The sequence below is a fragment of the Salarias fasciatus genome, chromosome 16 (assembly GCF_902148845.1).
Source record: "Salarias fasciatus chromosome 16, fSalaFa1.1, whole genome shotgun sequence".
Taxonomy (NCBI): domain Eukaryota; kingdom Metazoa; phylum Chordata; class Actinopteri; order Blenniiformes; family Blenniidae; genus Salarias; species Salarias fasciatus.
The window spans coordinates 4,708,839-4,731,943 of NC_043760.1; the positions used below are offsets into that span (position 1 = coordinate 4,708,839).

Here is a 23,105-nt window from a genome sequence, read left to right on the forward strand (position 1 = left end):
GAGATCAGGTTTTGGACCGTGGTCAATCTTTGGTTGTTTCTGTTTTACAGTGTTGGATTTCTGTGTTTGAGTCTTGTTAATCTCTGTCTCTGTGGTCGCTTGTTCTGATCTTAGTTTCGACTCTGATTCAGGAGCTTCGTTAACCGCAGGAGACTTTTCATACATCACTTCTTTAGGTTTCTCTGGAATTCTTGAAACGCTTGTTTTATCTAAGTCTGGTTGTTCATCAGGTGCCACGTTCCCCTCTACATCAATCATCATCTGAGATTGTTCAGACGCGACCTCCATCACAGAGAACGTTCTCTCAACAGCATCTTCTCTGGTTTCAGGTGCTTCAGAGCTGATGACTCTCCCATCTTCATCTTTGAAATCAGCTACGTTAGCGTCATCTTCTTGGAAGAAAGGTCTTCTTGCGTTTTGCATCTTTGGTTCTTTCAGTGTCTTCAATTCCTCAGAGAGTGAATCTTTAAGCGTTGCCGTAGTTTGCTTCTGTTTGTCTTTTCGAGCCTTCTGAATCATCACCGTCGGCTGAGATTTAGTTTTCGGTTGGGAAAGCACTCCAGCCTTTCTCCCAGGTAGTGTCTCAAGTGTTTTCTGGACTTTACCTTGTCTTGACTCAACTTCTTCAGATGTGACAACCTTTACAATTCCTGAAGACCCAGGTGTCTTCATGCCGTATCCTGGTTCACCAGCTGGTGTGTTCCTGTGCTTGCAGTCTGAAATGACGACTTCATCCTGAGATCTTTGAGATGTGACCTTCATCACAGATGGAGATGTGCTCAATGATATTTCTGATGTGACCTCCTTCAAAGGTGTTTGTTCTTCTGATGTGTTCTCTGATGTGTCCTGTTGCTTTGTGACTGACTCCTCTGCGTCTCTTTCTCCAGTTGTTGCTTCTTTACTTACTTCTTCGTTTTCCTTTCTTTTATTTTCTCCTAATGTTTCTGGAACTCTTTCATCACAAGCAATTGCCAGCTTTTGGATTTCTGCGTCTCGACCTCTGAATGTCATTAGGTTTCCAGCTGGCTGATCTCTTTCAGGCTCCACTGAGGATGACTTTTCCAAATCTTCCTGTTTTTTCAACGGTGTTGTAAAATTCGAATCTTCACTGTGGCCATCTGCAGCTGTGACCATAACGGACAGGACTTCTTCATGAAGCGACCGTTTGGCATCATCCTGTTTTTTGGACTTCTTCAAGGCCTTTGTTTTTTTCGGGGGTACTTCGTTGTCCATAGTCAGAACCTTCGTTAACGAAACTGGATCGTCAGGTTTTGGTAACTTCAGTGTTGTCGAAGTCTCGTCCCCAGAGGAGACCGATCCAGGCTGAACCCCCACCTCTTCAGTTTTCAGAGAAGCCTCTCCAGCATCCATCAATTCATGGAGAGCTTCTTCTTTATCCTTAATTCTACCGATTTCTGATGAACTCAGATCCTGATCAAGTTGCGCTTTTTGAATTTCTTTAAAATAATTTGCCTGAACATCACTGATTTGACAAGCTTCTTCTCCTGCTGCCAGTTTAATGGTTTCAGACATTTCACTCATCTTTTGTGTAACAGGAACTTTTCTGTCCATGACAGCTTCTTCCCTATCACCAGCTTCATTCTCTTTTTCACGTTTCATCTCAGTCACTTTTTGATGTTTGGAAAGACCTTGTTTGTCTGTGGCCTTTTTAGATTGGCCCATTTTCTTCTCTGTCGTGGATGTCAATGATTTTAAAGAACCGTCACGTATTTTCTTGTCTGTCTTTCTCATTGCAATAGCTTTTTCAGGTGTTTCATCTTTGAGTTTTCCAGCTTTAACCTTGATTTCTGTGTTTTTTAATGAAGCCTCATTGTTTTCCTGCTGTTCAGTTTGTCCTGTTCCCTGCTCTGATTTCTTAGAAGGAACATGGACTTCAACACTTTCTTCGTCTTCAGGTTCTGTGATTTCTGCCAGGTGTTCAGGGTCTGCTTCCAGTTCTGTCAAAAGTACTTCCATCACTGAAACCTTTCTGTCTCTTTGTTTTTCCATAGTTTTTATGTCTTTCAGAGGTGAAATGTTAACTTTTCTCACCTTTAGCTGCTCCTTATCAGCGACACTCTCTTCACCTTGCAGTCGGTACCTTGCTTTAGTTTCCTTCCCTGCTTTCCTTTCACCTTCTGCTTGTCTTCTCTGTTCTTCTTTGGGAGGTTGTGTCTTTTGTCTGCTCGCACAGGCTTCTTTCTCTTTGTTGTCCATCTGCTGTTTGAGACTTATATTCAGGTTTGTCTCCTGGACTTCCATTTCTTGCTCTCCGGCTGGTCTCATCTCTGTGGTTCCCTCCAGCGGACAGACTTTAACCAGCTCATGCTTCAGTGTACAAACTTCAGATAGGATGGGCTCAGACAGTTTTTCAGACGTGAAGCTTTTGTTTTGACCTGATTTGAAGTGAAACTCCATATCTGCTCCTTGTCGTTGTTTTGAAGGTCGTCCTTTCTCTTCTTGACTTCCTAATCTGTTGGCTGCTTGTAGATTTACTTGCTGTGAATCTTTTGCTTCTTCCTCTGATTTCCTGAAACTTCTCTTTCCTTTGTCTGCATCAGACTGGGACTCTGATAGTTGAAGTGACTTGGAATCTTTCTTTAGTCTGTTTTCACCGGCATCTTCCGGTTCGGTGATTGTCGCTTTGACAGACAGCTCCTCATTTGGTTTAATGAGCACTGGGAAATCTGTCTCTTTTAAGTTCACGACTGCTTTGACACTTTCGGGGTACAAACATTCCTCATATACAGCAGTTTGCTCTAATTTCTCCACTTTGGAAGTTTTACCTGCAGCTATTTTGGGTTTTTGAATTGTTACGCCTTCCTTTTTCACATCTGATTGAGTTTTGACTGAAACTAAACGAGAACGTTCAGGTTTAGTTTCACTGCTTTTAGTAACATCTTTGAACTCTGCAGTCATGAACTGGGGCCGATTCTGAACTTGTTTCTTCTCTACCTTAGCCTCTAGCTTTTCTCCAGTTTGAATATTTTGTGTCTTGAAACCATCAGTAACAGACCTCAACCCACTAGTTTCAGAGATCTCCACAGGCTCATGCTCCTCTTCTTCTTTCCTTGCTGGAGGTTGTTCTGGGAAACGACTTGTCTCGGACACTTTCAGAGGGTTAACATTTAAAAAAGAGAGAGTACCATGAAGCGGTACCAAGAGATTAGAAACAAGACAACAGAGCATTTGGTGCCAAATGAGACAAGCAGAGGGGGAATCTGAGCTGTACCTCGTTCTGGTCTACTGTCTTTGGACTCCGCTTCAGGACGAACCTTCTCGGCTTCGGTTTCTTTAAGAAATGATGCGTGTTTTCAACACAAAGTTTCGAAACGGTTCAAAAAAGACCAGAACCAAAAAAAAAAGAAAAAAAGAAAAAAAGAAGGAACTTAGAACCACAGAAGAACATAGAAGACAGATGAAGGCTGAGAAGCCGTGAGGCTGAAAGCCGGCCCCACTGTGGCTGCACACCCTCAGGAAATAGTGCGGCGGTACCTCTGGCTGAAGCCGGGCTGGAAGCCCTGCTCGTCTGGTCCACAGCGCGAGCTCCCGTCTCACTGAAATCCTCTTGGGTTTGTTGCTGGCTGGATTTCAGCATCCTGAGCTCGATATCTGTTACTGATCCTTTGAGTTCCACCTCCACCACTTTAACAGGCTTTAGCTTTTTCTCTGGTCTCTGTTCAACTGAATCTGGACTGAGTTCATCCTGCAGATGAATTTCATCCCGTCTCATCACCTTCACCTGAGTCAAGGTCATTTCACTGTCTTTAACTCCTGCATTTCCCTGGGTTCTGCTGTATCTTTCCTCAGGGGAAACCAATCTGACCTCAGCGTCTGCTGATTCCTCTATGGTTAAAGCTTTTGCTTCCTGCGCTGTGTTGGAAAGTTTTCTAGTTTCTGGAGCAGCCCTGAGTCTGTCTGTCTGTCTGACTGAACCTGTTTCTGCTTTGATCTCTTTAACTTTTTGGACCAAGGGCCCAGTTCCCACCTGGGAATCCTCAGCCCAGACTGAGGTACTGTCTTTCCTCTCCTCACTTTTTACAAACAGTGCTTCCTGAACTGTCAGTGTGGTGGCCTCCTTCTGGACCTCCTGCTCTATCAACAGACTTTCTTGGGTTTTCGGGACAAATCTCTGTTTGGTCACTTTGATTTCCTTTCTGCTGGAAGCATCAGTAACAGATATCTCGCCTCGGTCCGGCTGTTTCGGCGATGACACAATCGCGGTCAGAGTCACTTCATCTTCGTACGAAACTTCAATCACGTCTTCGTGAACCCTCACCTCCTCTGATGGAGACACACTAAAAAGTTCCTGAACTTCTTCCCGTCGCTCCACTTTGATGAGACTCACCACTGCCGGAAGATTTTAAGAAGAGGAAGAAAAGGCGTCATGCGGCGACGCCAAGATATGACAGCAAAAGACAGACGCAAAGTGTTAGCGGGAGACGACAACATGGAGATGAAGAAGAAGTCATCCAGGACCGGCAGAGACCACCAGCAGTCGGTACCTTTCTCAGGAGGAGATGTTGGTTTCTCCGCCTCGGCTTCCGCCGGATGAAGAGTCTCCGTGGTCTGAATTTCTTTTCAAGAGTCAACGAGTTTTTAATCCAAGATGATTGAGTCAAGACAAGAAGAATGACCCATTAGACAAACAAACATGAAGAAACAGAGAGCAGAGGGCGGTTAGCGGGACGAGAGAAGCTCTCAGATTGTTCAAAGATCCAGAAGCAGTTTCATCCAGATGCAGAAACATGAAACGCTTCATTCACACCAGAGCAGTTTACTGCAGGGTCTTCTACACAACCACCACCAGGTGGCAACATTTCAATCCAACGACTGAGTGGAAGAAAGAGGAGGAAAAACATCAAACCAGTAAGTCTCCAGAAAACTGAACACATTTAGATCAAAACACAGTTTCGTGGTAAAATAACACAACAACAGCAACAACATTAATAATGGCAATAAAAGTTGAATGATGGCAAATTGAGGGGTTTTCTCTTGTGTGATCAAACTGCAGAAACCCCAAGCTGGAACCATCTTCGTTCCAGAGGACAAAAGACGTCAGAAACTGAACATCTCCAACATTTTTACTCCAGCTTTAAGGCTGAAAAGTGTCTTTACTGGTCTGTGTGAGAAGATGAAACGGTTTCATGTTTCTGACAGGATGAAGTCGACCTGAAACAGTTGGACTTCCTCGGTACCTTTAAGAAGACTTGGCTCCGGGAGCTGTGTTGGTTTCTTCACGGAAACCTGCTCAGCTTTCACGTCTTCTGTCGCCTTGTGAGGAACTTGTACTGGTTTCTTCTCAGGGGAAACCTTTTCAGGTTCTTTAATCTCAGGCGCCTTCTTCGGAACCTTTTCAGGTTCTTTAATCTCAGGTGCCTTCTCCAGAACTTTTACAGGTTCTTTAATCTCAGGCTCCTTCTCCGGAACTTTTACAGGTTTTTTGATCTCAGGCACCTTCTTTGGTACCTTTTCAGGTTCTTTAATCTCAGGCTCCTTCTTTGGAACCTTTTCGGGTTCTTTAATCTCAGGCTCCTTCTTTGGAACCTTTTCAGGTTCTTTAATCTCAGGAACCTTCTTTGGAACCTTTTCAGGTTCTTTAATCTCAGGCACCTTCTTTGGTACCTTTTCAGGTTCTTTAATCTCAGGCTCCTTCTTTGGAACCTTTTTGGGTTCTTTAATCTCAGGAACCTTCTCTGGAACCTTTTCAGGTTCTTTAATCTCAGGAACCTTCTTTGGAACCTTTTCAGGTTCTTTAATCTCAGGCGCCTTCTCTGGAACTTTTACAGGTTCTTTAATCTCAGGCGCCTTCTCTGGAACTTTTTCAGGTTCTTTAATCTCAGGCACCTTCTTTGGTACCTTTTCAGGTTCTTTAATCTCAGGCTCCTTCTTTGGAACCTTTTTGGGTTCTTTAATCTCAGGAACCTTCTCTGGAACCTTTTCAGGTTCTTTAATCTCAGGAACCTTCTTTGGAACCTTTTCAGGTTCTTTAATCTCAGGCGCCTTCTCTGGAACTTTTACAGGTTCTTTAATCTCAGGCGCCTTCTCTGGAACTTTTTCAGGTTCTTTAATCTCAGGCACCTTCTTTGGTACCTTTTCAGGTTCTTTAATCTCAGGCTCCTTCTTTGGAACCTTTTCAGGTTCTTTAATCTCAGGAACCTTCTTTGGAACTTTTTCAGGTTCTTTAATCTCAGGAACCTTCTTCGGAACCTTTTCAGGTTCTTTCATCTCAGGCACCATTGTCGGCTCCTTTTCCAGTATTTTCACCACTGGAGGTTTTTCTGTATCCTTCTCGGCCACCTTTGTGGGCTCCATCCAGGTACCTTCCTGTCTTCGTGGTGCCGGACCTTTCACCTCCACCGGGACCTTTTCGGGCTCTGTATGCGGAGCCGGTGACTTCTTGGATTGGAGGTCGGTTTGAGGTTTTGGTTCAGATGGCTCTTTGGGCTTTGACGCTTTAAGAGGGTTCGACACAAAAACATGCAGCAACATGACAATGAAGAACAACACAAGGTGCTAACGCACCACTAGAGGTCAGTGAAGGCAACATCAAATGTTTCAAACTATCAGAAACATGTTGGTGGACTGGTGGCTCTTTAGGAACAAGTTTCATTCTGAATGAACTGGATGGATAGATATAGTTGGTTACATCTGTCACAGAGGAAGCGAAAACAGGCCAAACAGACTGTTTGTTTGCTGAACTTGACGTGCTAACAGCTTCCTGTTTGACTCAGAATCCTCAGGCAGTACCTTTCTCCTTGTCAGTAGGTTCTTCAAGGGTAACTGCAGCAGCTTCTGCTTTCTTGGTGGCCTTTGAAGGTTCTGCCACTGTTTCTTCAAAGAGTACCATCACACACTCATATTAGAAATTTCTCCAAGCACTCAAAGAAAGAAAAGAAGTGAAGCTGAACACTCTATCGAGTGCAAGACAAGAAAAACCAAACTGACAGACGCTCTGCCAGTCGGACATCACATGTTACACAGAAGAAGCAGGGCAGAAGAGTTGGGATACCTTTAGATGGAGGCAGCTTCTTCTGGGGCTCCTCTGGTTTCTCTGGCTTCGGTTGGACTGCCGGTGTTGGAGGAGTGACCGCCTCCTTCTTGGCTGGAGCTTCTGGTACTTCAAGAGAAGACGATAAAATATAAGACACATAAGTGCAAAAGTGTGGGCGAAATGTTTTGAGATAATTTGTGATGGTTAGCAGGTGAGCAGGTTTGACACAGAGAAGACAGAGAAGGTCAGTAAGGACCATGAGAGATCAGTCCACACGAAGATGACAAGGATGAAGATGTTAGGGTTTGACGGTGGAGTTAAGAAGAATAAGAAAAACTCTGGAGCTCCACCTCAACCAGAGTAGATGTACCTTTCCTCTGAGGTTCCTTCAGTGCCGGCGCTGGCTCTGGTTTGGGCTTTGGAGCTTCTGGTTTTGGTTCTGGTTTCTTCACTGGAGGTTCAGGTTTACGAACTTCTGGCTTTAGTTTTTCTGGCTCCGGTTCCGGTTTTGGGACCTGTGGTTCAGGTTTGCGGACCTCCGGTTCAGGTTTACGGACTTCCGGTTCAGGTTTGGGGACTTCTGGTTCAGGCTTTCGGACTTCTGGTTCAGGTTTGGGGACTTCTGGTTCAGGCTTTCGGACTTCTGGTTCAGGTTTGCGGACCTCAGGTTCAGGCTTTCGGACTTCTGGCTCAGGTTTGCGGACTTCTGGCTCAGGTTTCCGGACTTCTGGTTCAGGTTTCCGGACTTTTGGTTCAGGTTTGCGGACCTCCGGTTCAGGTTTGCGAACCTCTGGTTCAGGTTTGCGGACTTCTGGTTCAGGTTTGCGGACCTCCGGTTCAGGTTTGCGGACCTCTGGTTCAGGTGTTCGGACCTCTGGCTCAGGTTTTCGGACCTCCGGTTCAGGTTTGCGGACCTCTGGTTCAGGTTTTCGGACCTCTGGCTCAGGTTTGCGAACCTCTGGTTCAGGTTTGCGGACCTCTGGTTCAGGTTTCCGGACCTCTGGCTCAGGTTTTCGGACCTCCGGTTCAGGTTTGCGGACCTCCGGTTCAGGTTTTCGGACCTCTGGCTCAGGTTTGCGAACCTCTGGTTCAGGTTTGCGGACCTCTGGTTCAGGTTTGCGGACCTCTGGCTTGGTTTTTTCAGTCTCTGGTGCAGGCTTGATCTTGGGTGGTTCTGGTTTCTTCTCTTCAGGGACTTAAAGTAACAGATTGTTAAGAGAGATCAAAGGTTGTCAGGACAGACAAAGATTCGCTTCATCATTTGAAGCTCTACAGACACTTGAAGACATCATAAACGTTGTGACAACAACACACAAATAGACTGACAACACACAGACAGAACGAAGTACCTTTGGACGGTGGTGTCACCGTCGTCTTCGCCGGTGCCGGCTGAACTTTGGGTTCTGCCTCCTTCTTGGCGGCAGGTTTACTTTTGAGCTCTGCTTTGGGTTTGGGCTCAGGTTCTGTCTCTGGTTTGGCTGCAGGTGCCACCTTTTTGGGTTCTGCTGGTACCTGAGGCTTAGGTTCATCTTCAAGCAGGCAAGACAAACATGAGCTAACATTAGCATCACTGACAAATTCATGAAGAAGTGCTCCAAAGAAGCAGAAGCAGCCAGCAGGAGGAAGAGGTGAAGAGGTAAGGAGCTGCTGGAGAAGGTTTGGACAGAGGAAGAAGTACCTTTCTTTGGCTTTTCTGCAGGCAGCAAGGGAGCCACCGCCGGCTTCTCAAGCTGCACTGGTTCTTTTAAGATAGATTCAAACACATAATAAAGTCCAAGACAGGAAGACAACAGAAGGACAGCACGCAAGCGTGAAGACTAAAACCAAAACCAAAGCAAGGATGGAGGGACTCTCTACCTTTGGTAGTAGGAACCTCCTTCTTCTGAGGGAGGGAAACTGCTTCAACCTTCTCCTCCACTGGCTTTCTGGACTCAGGAGCTTCAAAAGTTTCAGTTACAGTTAAAGAATGTTAACAACAAGAAGATAGTACAGCACTGAAGTGATAATGAAGTAATGAAGACAGTGAAAGGCGAGGAGACGGAGAAGGAAGGTTCTGCCGCTACCTTCAGGACGAGATGGCTCCTTCACCATTGGCGTAGGCTTCTCTTCAGGCTTTCTCTCAGTTTGGGGAACTTAAAAAGACACCAGGTGTGTTAGCAGTGTCAGAGAGTGGACGAAGAAGATCAGCAGCGACAGAGACCGGAGAGAGACGGAGAGCTGAGGAGAAAAGAGGAGTTACCTTTCACTGGGACCTCTGCTCTCATTTCAACCTTCTTGGTCTCCACTGTCTCCTGCACGGCCACTCTGCTCACTGAAAGCACAAGAAACACAGGAAGCAGCGAAAATTACCAAAAACACCACATTGAGGTTAGCCTGAATCCTCAGAGGACAGAAAACAAAATTCCTCCAAATCTGGAGAAAGAAGCAGGAAACAAGATCTGGAGCAAAAAGAGCTACGATTTAAAGACAGATACCTTCGGTCTCCAGCTTCTGCTCAGAGAAAGTCTCCTGGGTCCAAGTTTCAAAACCCACTGAGAGACAGACAGAGAGAGGCAAGAGAGAGAGAGAGAGAGACATGGAGGAGGGAGAGAGACAGAAAGAGAGAGAGATGGAGGACAGAGAGAGAGAGAGAGAGAGAGAGAGAGAGAGAGAGAGAGAGAGAGAGAGAGAGAGAGAGAGAGAGAGAGAAAGAGACATGGAAGAGAGAGAAAGAAAGAAAGACAGACAGACAGACAGACAGACAGGTCAGCAGGGTTATCATGGGAACATTTATGTTCATGGATCGAAGTGAAGCACAGTGACATCTACTGGTGGGCACAAGACCTACACCAGAACCACGACCAGCAGAGGGTGCAGGTCTGCTGGTGGGGCCAGGACCTCCACCCTCTGTTGGTTTCCGTGGGTTTCTGTGTTACAGCCTCCTGCAGGGAGCACTGTGGGTAAACTCAGGGTTAGTGATGAAGTGGAAGGCAGGATGAAGGTTAAAGGAGTAAAAAAGAAAGGAAAAAAGATAGTTCAAGAATTCAAAAAGAGAGGATAAGATGAGGAAGAGGAGGAGAGATCCACATCCATAGGTCCTCTTCATCACCTTGACCCGAGTCCGTGAGGATGACACGCGTCTCAGTTTCTTTTTAAAAGATAAACACTGAGGAGGGAATTCCTCGTTTGTGCTCAGAGGGATCAATGAAGACAATGATCATGAAGATGAAGAGTACGTTTGTACCTTTCTGTTGAAGCAGCACCTCCTCCTCGTAGTGATAAGAAAACTCCCTCGATTCTTACAAGAAAACACATACCAGACAACTGTGAAACTAACGGCTAACAGCGCTAACAGCTTACTTGTACTAACAGGTCACAGTGTCAACATGCTAACAAGTCACAATGCTAACAGCTTATTGCTGCTAACAGGTCACAGTGCTAACGGCTAACTGTTGCTAACAGATCACAGTGTTAACATGCTAACAGGTTGCAATGCTAACAGCTTATTGCTGCTAACAAGTCACAGTGCTAACAGCTAACTGCTGCTAACAGGTCACAGTAATACCATGCTAACAAATCACAGGGCTAAAAGAATGGCGGACATGGATCAGTGGGACGCTCTGCTAGCCACCAAGTTATGGTGTTAGTGAAAATGGCCAAAAAAATACCTTGCTGTTTAACTTCTTCTTCATACTGATAGAACTCAGCAGATTCTTTAAAGAGAGAGAATAAAGCTGATGAGCTTTAAGCTACACTTCTGTTGGGTTCTGGAGTTCTGATCCAAAATAAGTCTCACCTCGTATGGCCACTGATGACGGCGCCTCGGGCCTCTGAACCGAGGAGTCTGGGAAATCTAAAGAACATTCAAACCCAGTTTGAAAGTTTTCATGTTTATCTTCAAAAAGTGAGAGAACAGATGAAAACAGATGAACGTGTTGGAGAATCCTGCAGTGCTGACTGTACTGAGTTGTCAATCAAATGTCATGACGAGCAGGGGTGGAGCTTCAGGGCCAGTTAGCACTAATCACTTCAAGCAAAGTTCTCCTGATGTAAATTTTGAGTTTTAATGGTGTTACTCCAGAATCTGCAGAAACGTCCCAGCAGGTTTCCTGACTAACATATTTTATTCGGCCAACATGTTTTCATTGCTGGTTTCTAATCAGACTTCCTGACCAGGAGTTCATATACACTGTCCATGTGCAGAAAGTGCCTGCTCTGGATGGCCCTGACCCCTGTGGGATGGTCCGTCATCCTGACTCACTCCCCTGACCCTAACCCATCCTGGTTAACACACAGCCTCCGAACAAGATTGTTGTGGATTTGAGGTCACGTTTCCACATCTATTTTTCTTGTAAAAATGCACACGTTTTGCACTTTTGTTTCAGAGAAGTTTTTCATTTATATGACAACATTCTGAAAATGATGTTTGACTTTTAACTCTAAAATTCCCAAGTCCTACGGGAATATAGACCAGGAGCAGCACCAATAGCAGGACCAGAGGTTCCTCCATCTATACAGAGAGGGAGTAGGAATGTTTTCAAAAAGTTGCTTCCTGTGATTCCGAGCTCCAGTGTCGTCCCAAAACGCTATGAACGTTTGACATTTTCACTTGAAATTGTTATCATGTAACTAGCCTGAGTTTCAGTGTGTTGCATTCAGGGGTCTTCAGCTCGGTTCTGATGAACCTTTTCTATCATTTGGAACGTTTTTGAAGCCAGTATCATAAGCAGATGTTTTATCATCTGCCCAATTGACTTGAGAGAGCAGTGAAAGAATTTAATTTGCTGATTGATTTATTTTTATGGTTTACTCTATCTATAGCTCAAGTTTGATGCACAGGGAGGATGGAGTTAACGTGATGGAGACGGGCTCAGACTGACGGACACTCCAGGATCTCCCAACACGTTGGGCGGTGTAGATGCAGATACTCACCGAGCGGCACCATGGCTAGCTCGATCTCTGTGGAAGGAGGAAGAGTGAGGAAGATGTTAGCAGCTCAGACTGAGGCGGGGCGTGGAATCTGCGGTGGCCTGACGGTAAACCGTACCTTTGCCAGATAAATAAAGTTCGGCTGTGCTCTTAGCCTCTCCTCTGGGCTCCAGCCTCACAATGACTGAATACACGCCTACAGGGGACGAGTGAGGAGACACTCAGGTCATGGAGGGAACAGTGAGAAGAAAAGAAAGAAGCCTTCCGTTTGGGCCTCTACACACCTTCGTCTTCAATGGTCACGTTTCGGATGACCATGAAATGTCTTCGGCCCTCGCTGGTGAAGTTGTATTTGGGGCTCTCTTTCAGTTCCCAGGTGTCTTTGTACCAGGACACGATGGCATTGTCGAAGGACACCTCGCACTCGAAGGTGGCCGACTGGCGCTCGTTCACCTCCACATTGTGGATGCGTTTGGTGAAATGAATTTGCTCGGCTAGAACAGACACAGACGGGACGGTGAGCTGAGAACATCCACACCACGTCCACACGGTTAGAGACCACCACCACAGGGACAGGGGTTATCAAGAGACAGGGAACCATGGCGTGTTGGAAGATACTTGTGAAGAAGGTTAAGACAGAGGAAGACAAAGCCCAAAAGGACCAGAAAAAAGAGGGTGAGCTCCAAAAATCCAAAAGGCATTAGTATGAGAGCGTGATGAGAGCCAAGAGGTGAGTATGGAACATCCAGCAGGTCTACAAGCTGTCAAGACCGTCCGGCTACAAACCTTCCACCCATAGCTCGGCCGACGACTCCAGCTGCTGGTACCGGCAGCTGTACCGACCCTGGTCTTCGGGCTTCAGGTCTTTGATCAGAAGCTTTTGGACTTTGTGCTTGACCTCAGAGGAGAACCTGCCCTTCATCTCTAACTTCTTCCCGTTTCTGAACCACTGAGCTTCTACGTCAGGGACGGACAACTGGCAAGACAGCGTGCAGGGCTGGCCTTCCTTACCCGACGTGTCCTGCAGATGCTTCTCCACCTCCAACTCTGAAACACACACACAAACAAACACACACACACACACACAGAGTCAGTTTTCTATGCATGATCAGATCAGCAAATCCAACCACAGTCCATCATGAAGTACAAAGAGATGTCTAGGGACAAAATGTGATGAAACTCAGAGTTGAATAACACTGCCACCAAATCCTCCATCGTGTAGTTAACCACACGTCAACATTGGCATGACAACAGGGGGTTTCAGAAACAGAAGAGGGTTATTTTTGGTAACAGTACAGGTCGTTTACACCATCAGAGCTGATTGAAGCTCAGTGAGCCTTCTGTCTGCAGGGAGGTGATCTCCAAACATCCATCTTCCTCAGGGGCACTGAAGCCCATCTCAGCAAACTATGAGCGAGGACAGGTGGGGACAGTTGAGGACAGGTGGGGACAGGTGAGGATGGATGAAGACAAGTGAAGACAAGTACACCTGGATGGATGAGGACAGACGAAGACAGGTCGGGACAGTTAAGGACAGGTAAAGACTGGTGGGGATGGGTGAGGATGGATTGGAGAAGAACATCTGTGGTTCAGATGGACTGGGAAGAACCGCTGTGGACTAAATGGACAGAGAAGAATCAGAGTGGACCAAATGTAGTAAGAAGAATCACTGTGGACCAGGTGGATCAAGAAAAACCTCTGTGGTCCAGATGGAGTGAGAAGAAGCACTGTGGCCCAGATGGACTGAAAAAACCATTGTGGTCCAGATGGACTGTGTAGAACCACTGTTGTAGAGAGGGGGCCATCTTGCACCGGGAAAATCTGGTCTACTGAATGAAGTGATAATCCAGTCTTAACGATGTTTTCAATCTTTGTGATAATCTCACATGGGAGAGAAACATGAAGGGACACTGTGGACCTCAGGGACATGGTGGACTCCTCGACTGTACATATAATAGATGGGAGGACTTCAGGGTCATGGTGGACTTCAGGGACATGGTGAACTTCAGGGACATGGTGGACTTCTGTGAGTTCAGAGTTGTGTTTGTGTGGTTTCTGCTGATGTGTGAGCTGCGTACTGACCGGTGACGGTGAGCTTGGCACTGGAGATGTGTGGGCCACAGACCACCCGGTAGTTGCCCTGGTCAGCGCGCTGAGCCTTCTTGATGCGCAGCAGGTGGCGGTCTCCAATGACGCTGATGTGGTAGCGGTCGCCGCTGTCCAGCTTCTGCGTGCCTTTGTACCACGACAGCGTGATCTCCGGATAGTTGATCTTCACCTCACACTCAAATTCCGCATCCTCGTCAGTGAGGACGGAGCACTCGGTGATGTCCTTCAGCACGGTGACGGGCTGCAGGGGACCACACGGTGTTAACCTCAGAAAGAAGCTCCGTTTTCCCAGGCGACACTGAACGCATCCTCACCTCAGTGCGCTCCATCCTCTTCTGCAGGTCGGCCACCAGCCGGGCCATTTCTTCATCAGACTCTCTGTCTGCACGATCCACTTCCTGTTGACATACAGGCATCTTCTTCACCACCGTCATCATCATCACAACCTCCATCACCATCATCATCATCATCATCATCACTTCTATCATCATCATCATCCTCACCGTTCTTCCACTTTCTTCGGCCTTCTCCTTCTTCAGCTGCTCGATAGCCTGCAGCAGACCCCGGTAGTCGGTGATTCCGTACATCCGAGCGTACTTCTCGTACTCTTTGGGATCGACGTTCCTCAGCAGCTCCACGATGTCGATGTCCTTCTCTTGCTGAGGACTCTTCTGTTTGGACGGCGTCCTGAAACACAGCAGCAGTTTAGGGAAATCGATGGTTTGATGTGTCCAGACGAGATGCTGCTCACTGCTCGGATTCACTGGAAATATTTGAAACTTCCAGGCTGAACATGGTGTTCGCTCTGTAAACAACTGCTCTATCGTTATTAAAATCAAGAAGATGGTGCAGATTTTAGGATTGTCTGCAGGTTATAATGTCAGTGAAATCTCTATGTTATATTACATTGAGTCTGGTGCTCAGAAAGAGGAGGCGCTCATCCAGAGTGGAAATACATGACTAAAACAGAACTACGATTGAAGTTGAAGATCGATACTCTATCATGTGCTACAATGTGACAGTTGATAGGGTAATCTGAACATAATGGCTTGAAGTCTTGGTGATTAATGAGAAGAGTGAGTGGAGTCGATGTGTGAGACGGACGGAGGACAGACTAGACGCTACAGAGCACGGCAACAGGGCTGCTGGACATTCATACTTCTTGAGTTTGGCGCGCAGGTCTCCCTCCAGGTGTGCCGCCTCCTTCCTCTCGTCCACGTGCATGTCGGCGCTGCACTCGATCTCGCCGTGCTTGTTGGACGCCACGCAGCGGTACTGGCCCGAGTCCGACTTGGTGACCTCTCGGATCTCCAGCTTGGCCTCCTGGCCACGCTGCTCCATGGAGATGCGTCCGCCGTGCGTCACTTGCCTCCACTTGCCCTTCATCCACTTCACGCTGGGGATCGGGTCGCCGCCCACTTTGGCAATGAAGGTGGCGGTTCCCTCTGTGAAGACAGGTATCATTAGGACAACCGTTCACTGTGGAGACCTGTGAGTTTCTGACTGGTTTTTGTGGTATGGGTTTTTGTGCATTAGTGATTGTTTTGTGGGTTTCTCCTCACTCTCTGTGGTGTGGACGGTTTTGGGCTCCTCGATGAAGAAAAGATTGTCCAGTTTTTTGGGTGAAGTGGAGGGTGGAGCTTCAGTGGGAGGCGGAGCTGCTTTCTCTGCAACACGACAACATGCACACGGTCAAAGGAAAGCAATAAACACATGTTTCAGTCTCATTCACATGATGTTCAGCCCAAACTCTGGTGGTATCTGATATCTGTGTCTGATATCCTCTGTTGGGATCATATCCAGAATAAAAAAAACATCCAGCCCGTATCCATCACTGAAGTTGAGCCTCTACCTCAGACCACACCCCTTTTTCTGATCAACCAATCATTGCAATGGCAGGCACCACAGATTGACACGTGAAGTTGCCTCTTTTTTTTTTAATACATATATATATCTCTTGATCTTAACCGGGCAGCAACAGCATCGTATCACAATACTCAAGTGACAGAAATGACACGTTTTTGTTGGATTGAAACTGTAATCTCAATGTTTTGGATCCTTGTTGACCTGTTGACCTGATGACCTGTCAAACTGTTGAGCTGTTGATCCGTTCACCTGGTGATCTGCTGACCTGTTGACATGTCAACCTGTTGACCGAGGGTTGAAGCTGTTTCAGTAAATATTAGGCTGTCTAACCTACGAGATTTATGGTTTTGCTCTTAATCTAGTTTTATGGTAATGACATTGCTTCAATTCAGAAAATGTATTTGAATAAATTATGTCTGAGTCTTGCCTTCTTTACTATTGGTTGACATCTGACCAACATCAGCCTGAAAGTGTTCATACAAATGTGGTGATGACGGTTTCTGCTACAGTTACTTATTGATCATGGAATCATCTCAGAGTCCACATGGTCTCTTGTTCCTGATGTTGTCTTTGTGTTGCTTTCTAGTTTCTAGAAAACATGGTAGTAATGCTTCCTGCTTGAAGTCACTTGAATTCAAGAACGTCTGCTGGAAGAGATGATACCCTCTTAGGTGCCATTACCTTTGACGAGGACTTTGGCCTTGCAGAACTCGCTGCCAGCCTCGTTGCTGGCCTTACACAAGTAGTCGCCAGCGTCATGTCGGGATGCCTGGCTGATCTCCAGGCATGCTGTCCCATCTGAGAATGTGATCCTGGTGCTGCCGGCGGATGTCAGGTCTTTGCGGTCCTTCATCCACTGAACCTTCAGAGGAGGAGTCCCACACACATGGCATCGCAGGCTCAGCTTCTCCCCTTCGTTCACCGTCACCGGTTTGAGCGGGACGTCGAACACTGGCGGCTTTTTGGCCTCTGCGACGAAATCAGATAACCACAATCAGCTCTTTGCTCAGCGGGACACTTACCAGTCCACCTGGAGACGTGCGTCTCACCTGCGATGCCCACGGTGACGTCACAGGAGGCCTGTCCGGCCTCATTGGAGGCGGTGCAGGTGTAGCGGCCACTGTCGGCCACCTGGCTGCCTCTGATGCACAGCACGGCAACGTTGCTCTTGAAGCTGATGTCGTATTTGTCAGAGCTGTAGATTTGACGGTCATCTTTGAACCAGCTGACGGACATGGGCTGCGACCCGGACACCCTGCCCTCGATCTTCACCAGCTTCCCCTCTGAGTCCTCCATGTTCTCCGACGGCTTCTTGGTGAACGTCGGAGGCATCTTCCTCTCTAAAAGCGAGACAAGAGAGAGGTGGTGAGTGGGGGACAGGACCAGCTCACTCAAAGAACCGCCTTGGAAGAGGGGGCGGGCCCACAGCAGGAGTACCTTTGACTGAAATGTCAGCAGAACAAGAGTCCTTGCCCACGTCATTGGAGATGTGGCAGAAGTAGCGGCCCGAGTCGCCTCGGTCGGCCTTCAGGACACTCAGGTGCGGTCTGTTATCCACACAGCTCATCTTGTAGTTTCCTCCGGAGCGAATGTCTTTGTGGTCTTTGGACCATGTGACCTTAATGGGGGCGGAGCCTGTCATGTGACACTCAAGCTCAATGCTGTCGCCCACCGTTACTTCCTGTGGCGAAAGCTTCTGGTCAAAGAGTGGTGGGAACCTGGGTTCTGCAGCACCACGAAGAAGAGACCGAAGAAGAGGAGTCAGCCTCAGATCCTCCAACACACACGCAAAAAACACAAGCATAGAAAATCCACAGACACACACACAGAAAAAAAAAAACACGTACAGAAAATACAGACACACACACAGGAAATACACACACAAATAATGCACAAACTCTTACACAGACACACATAGAAAATACACACACATACACACATAGACAATATAAACACATAAAAAAAAAAAACCATGCACACACGCACACACACAGACCTTGTAGGGTGAGTTTGGCCCTGCAGGACGCTGAGCCCACGCTGTTGGAGGCCACACAGGTGTATTCTCCGCTGTGCCTCATCTCGCTGCGCTCGATCTGCAGCTCCGCCGTGTTGTTGTCGTAGGTCATGGAGAAGCCGGCGCCGGGGTGCAGCGGCTCGCCGTCTTTCAGCCAGGACACCTCAATGGGGGAGGAGCCGGCCACGCGGCATTCGAAGCGCACCGGCAGACCCTCTGTCTGCTGCAAGCTGCTGATCTTCTTCGGGAAGGACGGCTGTGTTTTAGCCTCTGAGGGAATCAAACATTGAATTCACAGTCAGCAGATTCCTCCACTTCAGTGTGTGTGTGTGTGTGTGTTTGTGAGTGTGTGAGCACATGTCTCTGTATTTGTTCAGATCGTGCCTCATCACCTGTAACATGCTCTCAGTAACATAGGGATATTTATTGGTGTATGGAACGATCAATCTGTTGGTGAATCGGTTAGTTGGAGTGTCCGACCGATGATGGGTCGGTCAGTTGGATCTGTTTGGGTGTGGGTGGATGGGGTGTTACCGAGCACGTTGACCCTGCAGGTGGAAGAGGCAGAGCCGATCCGGTTCTCCGCCTTGCAGGTGTACTCTCCGATGTCGGCCTTGCTGGCTTTGGTGAGCTTCAGCGAGGAAACGCCCTTGGAGAACTCCAGCTTGCAGTTGGGGCTGGAGCGCACCTTTCCGTCGGCCTTGAACCACGACACCTTGATCTCGGGCGTGCCGGCCACTGAACACTTCAGGCACACACCATCGCCCGCTGTCACCTCCATGCTCTCCAGAGGCTCAACGAAATATGGCGGCTCTGAGATAAAAATGAGCAGTGTGAGGACCTCTGGTGGTCAGAGCAGGAGTAGACGACTGACCAATCACTGACTGACTGCTTCTGAACCCAGATCAAACAGAAGTTATTAGATTTGACCCAAATCCCACATTAAACAAGTTTGCCTGACTGTTTTCTTTCATCTGGAAAGTCTGTCAAATCAGGAACATTTTGACTCAGAGTGACGCTGACAAATTAATCCATATATTTGTCACTACTAGATTATGCCAGGGGTGTCTACCTCTGAGTCTGGTTCTGCAGTAAGTCCCCGAATGAGTCTGGGTCTGCAGGGTTCTCCTGTGTTTGCACATGTAGAATTCTTCCTTTTATTTTCTGCAAAATTGTCTTTTGCTTTCACAGCAGCACTATTTGGCCCAGACCAGATTTGGTTTGAGGGAAAGTCTGGCTCATTTGGGGAGGTGTAAAAGCTCCCCGGACTCTGATCCAGACCAAAGAAGTGAACTCTGCATAAATGTGTCCAGCATTGCATAATTTTATTCTGACAGAATGGAACTGATCTTGGAATTTTTGAATACGGATAATGATCGAAATTGTAGATGGAATATAAGTGGCTGGATAAAGAAGAGGTAGATAGAGAAAAAAAATGATAATAGATGCATGTAACTAGTGTTAAATCAGGTGAAAAAAGATGATGGCGTTTGTAAATATTGGGAAACTATGAAGTGATGAAAGAATGGACAGACATTGTAAGTTATTCTTTCTGCTCCTTTTTCATTCATTCTTGTGTTATTTTCTTTTATGTACATTTTTTGTGTTATCTTTTGAATGAAAATCAATTAAAAAAAATCAAATTGAACTGAATGAAATGAAAAAGTCTCAGAGAAATGCTTGCCCCCTGAAAAGCGTCTCTCACCGAGGATGGACACGGCTGCCTCACACGAGTCCTTCCCGGCATCGTTGGACACCTGGCAGCTGTAGCGGCCGGCCGCCTCCTTGTCATCAGTGCTGAGACACTCCAGGATGCAGGAGCTCTCAGTGGTGGTGATATTGTATCTGTAGGAAGCGAAGATCTGCTGACCGTCCTTGAACCAGCTCACGGTGATCTTGGGGGTCCCGGTGTAGGTGCACTCCAGCACCAGAGGTTTGCCCTTCTCGACCGAGAGATCCTTCAGCTTCTTGGCGAAAGCAGCGGGCTCTGAAGGACAGCCACAACATCAGTGTAGGGTTTTAGAAAGCTGTTTTTGTTTTCAGTCTGTATTACACAAAATCAGATTTTCTTGTGAGAGGACTGATTCCTGACCTTTGACGCTGAGGTTGACGGGGCAGCTCTCCTTCCCGGCGTCGTTGATGATCTGGCAGGTGTACTCTCCGGCGTGACTGCGGTTCACGTTGTGAAGTTCCAGGATCACCTGGTTGTCCTTCAGGGAGAAATCACAGTCGCGTCCCGCCTGGATCTCCTTGGTTCCCCTGAACCACTTCAGCCTGAGGGGGGCGCTGCCTTTCACCATGGCTGAGAAGGTCACAGTGGAGCCGGGCATGGCCTCCATGGGCTGAGGTGGCACCACGAACGACGGTGGCTCTGTGAACAAAAACCTGCCCTGAGCTTTCCCATCAGACTCTGAACACACCATCAGACTGCTGAAGAGTTCTTACCCACCGAGAACTGAAGCTCAACAACTGACAACTATTCACCTTTTCAGCAGGTCTGTTAGCTTAACATCGGAAATTCAGATAATGGATAAACATTTTCAACAATAACTCTGAAAAGAAACTATTTTGTTGAGTTGGAAGTCTGTCACATCTGTCACAGGAAAATCAGTCCAGCACTAGTTTGACCACTATCCAGAATGGGCCATGCATGGAAGACTTTTCTCAAGAGTTCCAACAAAATCAATGGAACATTGGAGAGGGCAACCTACAGTAAGTATATAACTGCAACAAAAGCCAATTGTGCATGTGCAATACAGAGAATAGTAAACATACTTTCCATCTTTAATCGCTTGGTCCAGAATGTCACATTATAAGTCTCAAACTGACAAAGTCTCAAACCAAAGATTCTTTCACATGTGAACAATGGCAGATTTATCAAACTTTCCATTTCCTGTCAATCAGCAGTGATCAGCAATCAGCATCTCATCAACTGCTCTGCGTTTCAAAGACAGAAAACAGCAGCTGTTTATTAATGCTACTTTGTTGTTGAAGGAATCAATCCCGAGACAGATGTTAAGGTCCCATCAGATGACAAGTGGTCAAAACGCGATTGGTAAAGTGTAATGAACCAACCACTGCAGCTCTGATGGAAGAATAAAGATGGAAGATGGAAAAGTCCTCTGAGAAATGGAAACAACCACTTTTTAGGTCGACCAATCCTGTGGACCTTTTTTTTTAAAAAAATTCAGCAAGAAGATTTATTAGTTCAAGAATACTTTGAGGAATTTATTGTGAAAGGATAGAGAACTGAGACCCAGACCCCGAGGAAGACTGTTTATATCTTCACACAATCAGCATAAAGGGCAATGCTTGAGTGTGAAACATGTCAATTGACGTCCTGTCAGCACTGAGGCTTCTGGGTAAAAACTGACCTTTGACGACCAGCGAGGCCGACGTTTCGCTGGACCCGGCCTTGTTGACGGCCTTGCATCGGTATGTTCCAGAGTCAGACAGCTTGAGCGTGGGAACTCTGAGCGTGCAGGTGTTGTCACTGAAGGAGATCTCCTGGTTGGGTCCGCTCTGGACTTCCTCGCTGTCATGATACCAGGAGATGGTGAACGGAGGAGAGCCGGACACTTTGCACTCCAGCTCTCCACAGCTTCCCACCACCATGTTGCAGTCCTTCAGCTTCCTGGAGAAGCTTGGAGGAATCGTCTTGTCTGTTTGGGAGGGAAATGAGCCATTAGCAGATGCAAATGTTACAGGAGAAAAACAGGGAACAGAGGAAATGGAATGGTTGATACGTTTCTCAAACGATAGGCTCATGCTTTTCTCTTGTTTACTATTTTTAAGTAAAGTGACTCTGTTCTTCACAGTTTCAGCACTTTTATTTCAGTTGCTCCCAAGAATTTCAGCACCCCTGAAACATGTTTGTTGAAGTGTCCAAATCCGAATCTGCTGCTTCTTCTGGAGGCACACTGAGAGGTTGAGTCACTCCTGCACCATCTGCTGGTACAGAGTGGTCACTACAGGGTTGATCCAGCTCTGGCAAGCTGGTTAGCATGTTAGTTTCTGTGGATTTCTCCACTACTTGACAGTGATGATTGAAAGGAGGTTTCTGACTGATAATATTACAGACTGCACCATCAAAGGTGCAATAAGTAACATTATGTCATATAGCGATTTCCCCCTCCCCTCTGGAAAGTGTCACACAGGTTGCCAGTTTGGGAGAGTTTGGACAGTTTTGGGGCATCACTATGGAGTTAAAACCATGCCAAAACCTCACAAACACACAGTATGTCTAACTTATAAATAACAATTTACAAACAAACTCAGCGTGGTTTGCATATACATCACATCATTCACAAGCTGATGCTTTTTGTTCTGCGGATTGTCAGAAACAAATACATTATGTTTTCCTCACACAAACATATTTCTTCAATTACAAAAACAACATTCTTCAAGTACAAAAGCAACTCTACATTTATGTGACAGATGTGACTTTTGGCACAGATACTCATAGACATGCGTCAGTAAACTTTCTCAGAAATGTCCTGTACGTCAAAGCCCACATCAGCAGGTGGTGCTGTTGATTTCACTGAAGGTCCCCATATTTAGTCCCCCAAACTGTTTCTCCTTTTGAGCAGGTATCTCTGATTCCAAGTCAAAGGCAGTGAGTCACTTGTTGACATCTTGAAAGTCAAAGTCAAGCAACAGCACCCCCTGCTGTGGTGGAGTTAGAATTACAGGACATTTCCGAGAAAGTTTACTGACGTGTATCAATCTCGCTGCATCTGCTTGCGAATCTGGAGAGCAGAACATCAGTGCCAAAAGTCACAAAGTTGTAGAAGTGTTTTTTGTACTTGGAGGATATTTTTTTTTGTAATTGAAGAACTATGTTTCATTGTGTGTGTAAAACATGTATTGTTTCTGACACATGATACAGGTTTATTCTGTATTTGCAAATCAGAAAGCATCAGTTTGTGAATAATATTTTGTATCTGCAAACCACACTGAGTGTGTTTGTTAATCGTTGGTTGTGAGTAAAACATGTTTTGTGTGTTTGTGAGGTTTTGGCAGGATGTTAACTTCATATGCGGCACCGAAGGAAACCGGCGCAAACACTGAATGCTGCTTGTCTTACAACCTTTGAAACTCTCATATGCTTGCCTCTGGAAGCAGAAAGCTGTGATGGTCCAGCCCCGCCCACTGAGGTTCTACCACTCCATTTCGCTCAGTTTGAATGAAAAACGCTTGCCCATAACATTGCTG

At 46.6% G+C, this 23,105-nt stretch overlaps 1 protein-coding gene across 1 annotated transcript in view; it reads right to left on the reverse strand.

Annotated features, from left to right (window-relative positions):
• The window catches only part of LOC115402767 (titin-like), a 205,830-nt gene that overhangs the window by 116,522 nt on the left and 66,203 nt on the right, over positions 1-23,105 (reverse strand). Inside the window, 26 exon segments of the mRNA XM_030111303.1 lie at positions 7,365-7,410; positions 7,468-7,616; positions 8,425-8,523; positions 8,852-8,932; positions 9,067-9,126; positions 9,234-9,305; positions 9,469-9,525; positions 10,642-10,686; positions 10,770-10,826; positions 11,906-11,932; positions 12,021-12,098; positions 12,187-12,396; positions 12,689-12,949; positions 13,985-14,252; positions 14,326-14,409; positions 14,515-14,698; positions 15,171-15,456; positions 15,574-15,678; positions 16,559-16,846; positions 16,927-17,217; positions 17,315-17,602; positions 17,874-18,161; positions 18,426-18,704; positions 19,597-19,878; positions 19,984-20,262; positions 21,266-21,553. Of these exon segments, the coding sequence (XP_029967163.1) occupies positions 7,365-7,410; positions 7,468-7,616; positions 8,425-8,523; positions 8,852-8,932; positions 9,067-9,126; positions 9,234-9,305; positions 9,469-9,525; positions 10,642-10,686; positions 10,770-10,826; positions 11,906-11,932; positions 12,021-12,098; positions 12,187-12,396; positions 12,689-12,949; positions 13,985-14,252; positions 14,326-14,409; positions 14,515-14,698; positions 15,171-15,456; positions 15,574-15,678; positions 16,559-16,846; positions 16,927-17,217; positions 17,315-17,602; positions 17,874-18,161; positions 18,426-18,704; positions 19,597-19,878; positions 19,984-20,262; positions 21,266-21,553 (4,452 nt within the window).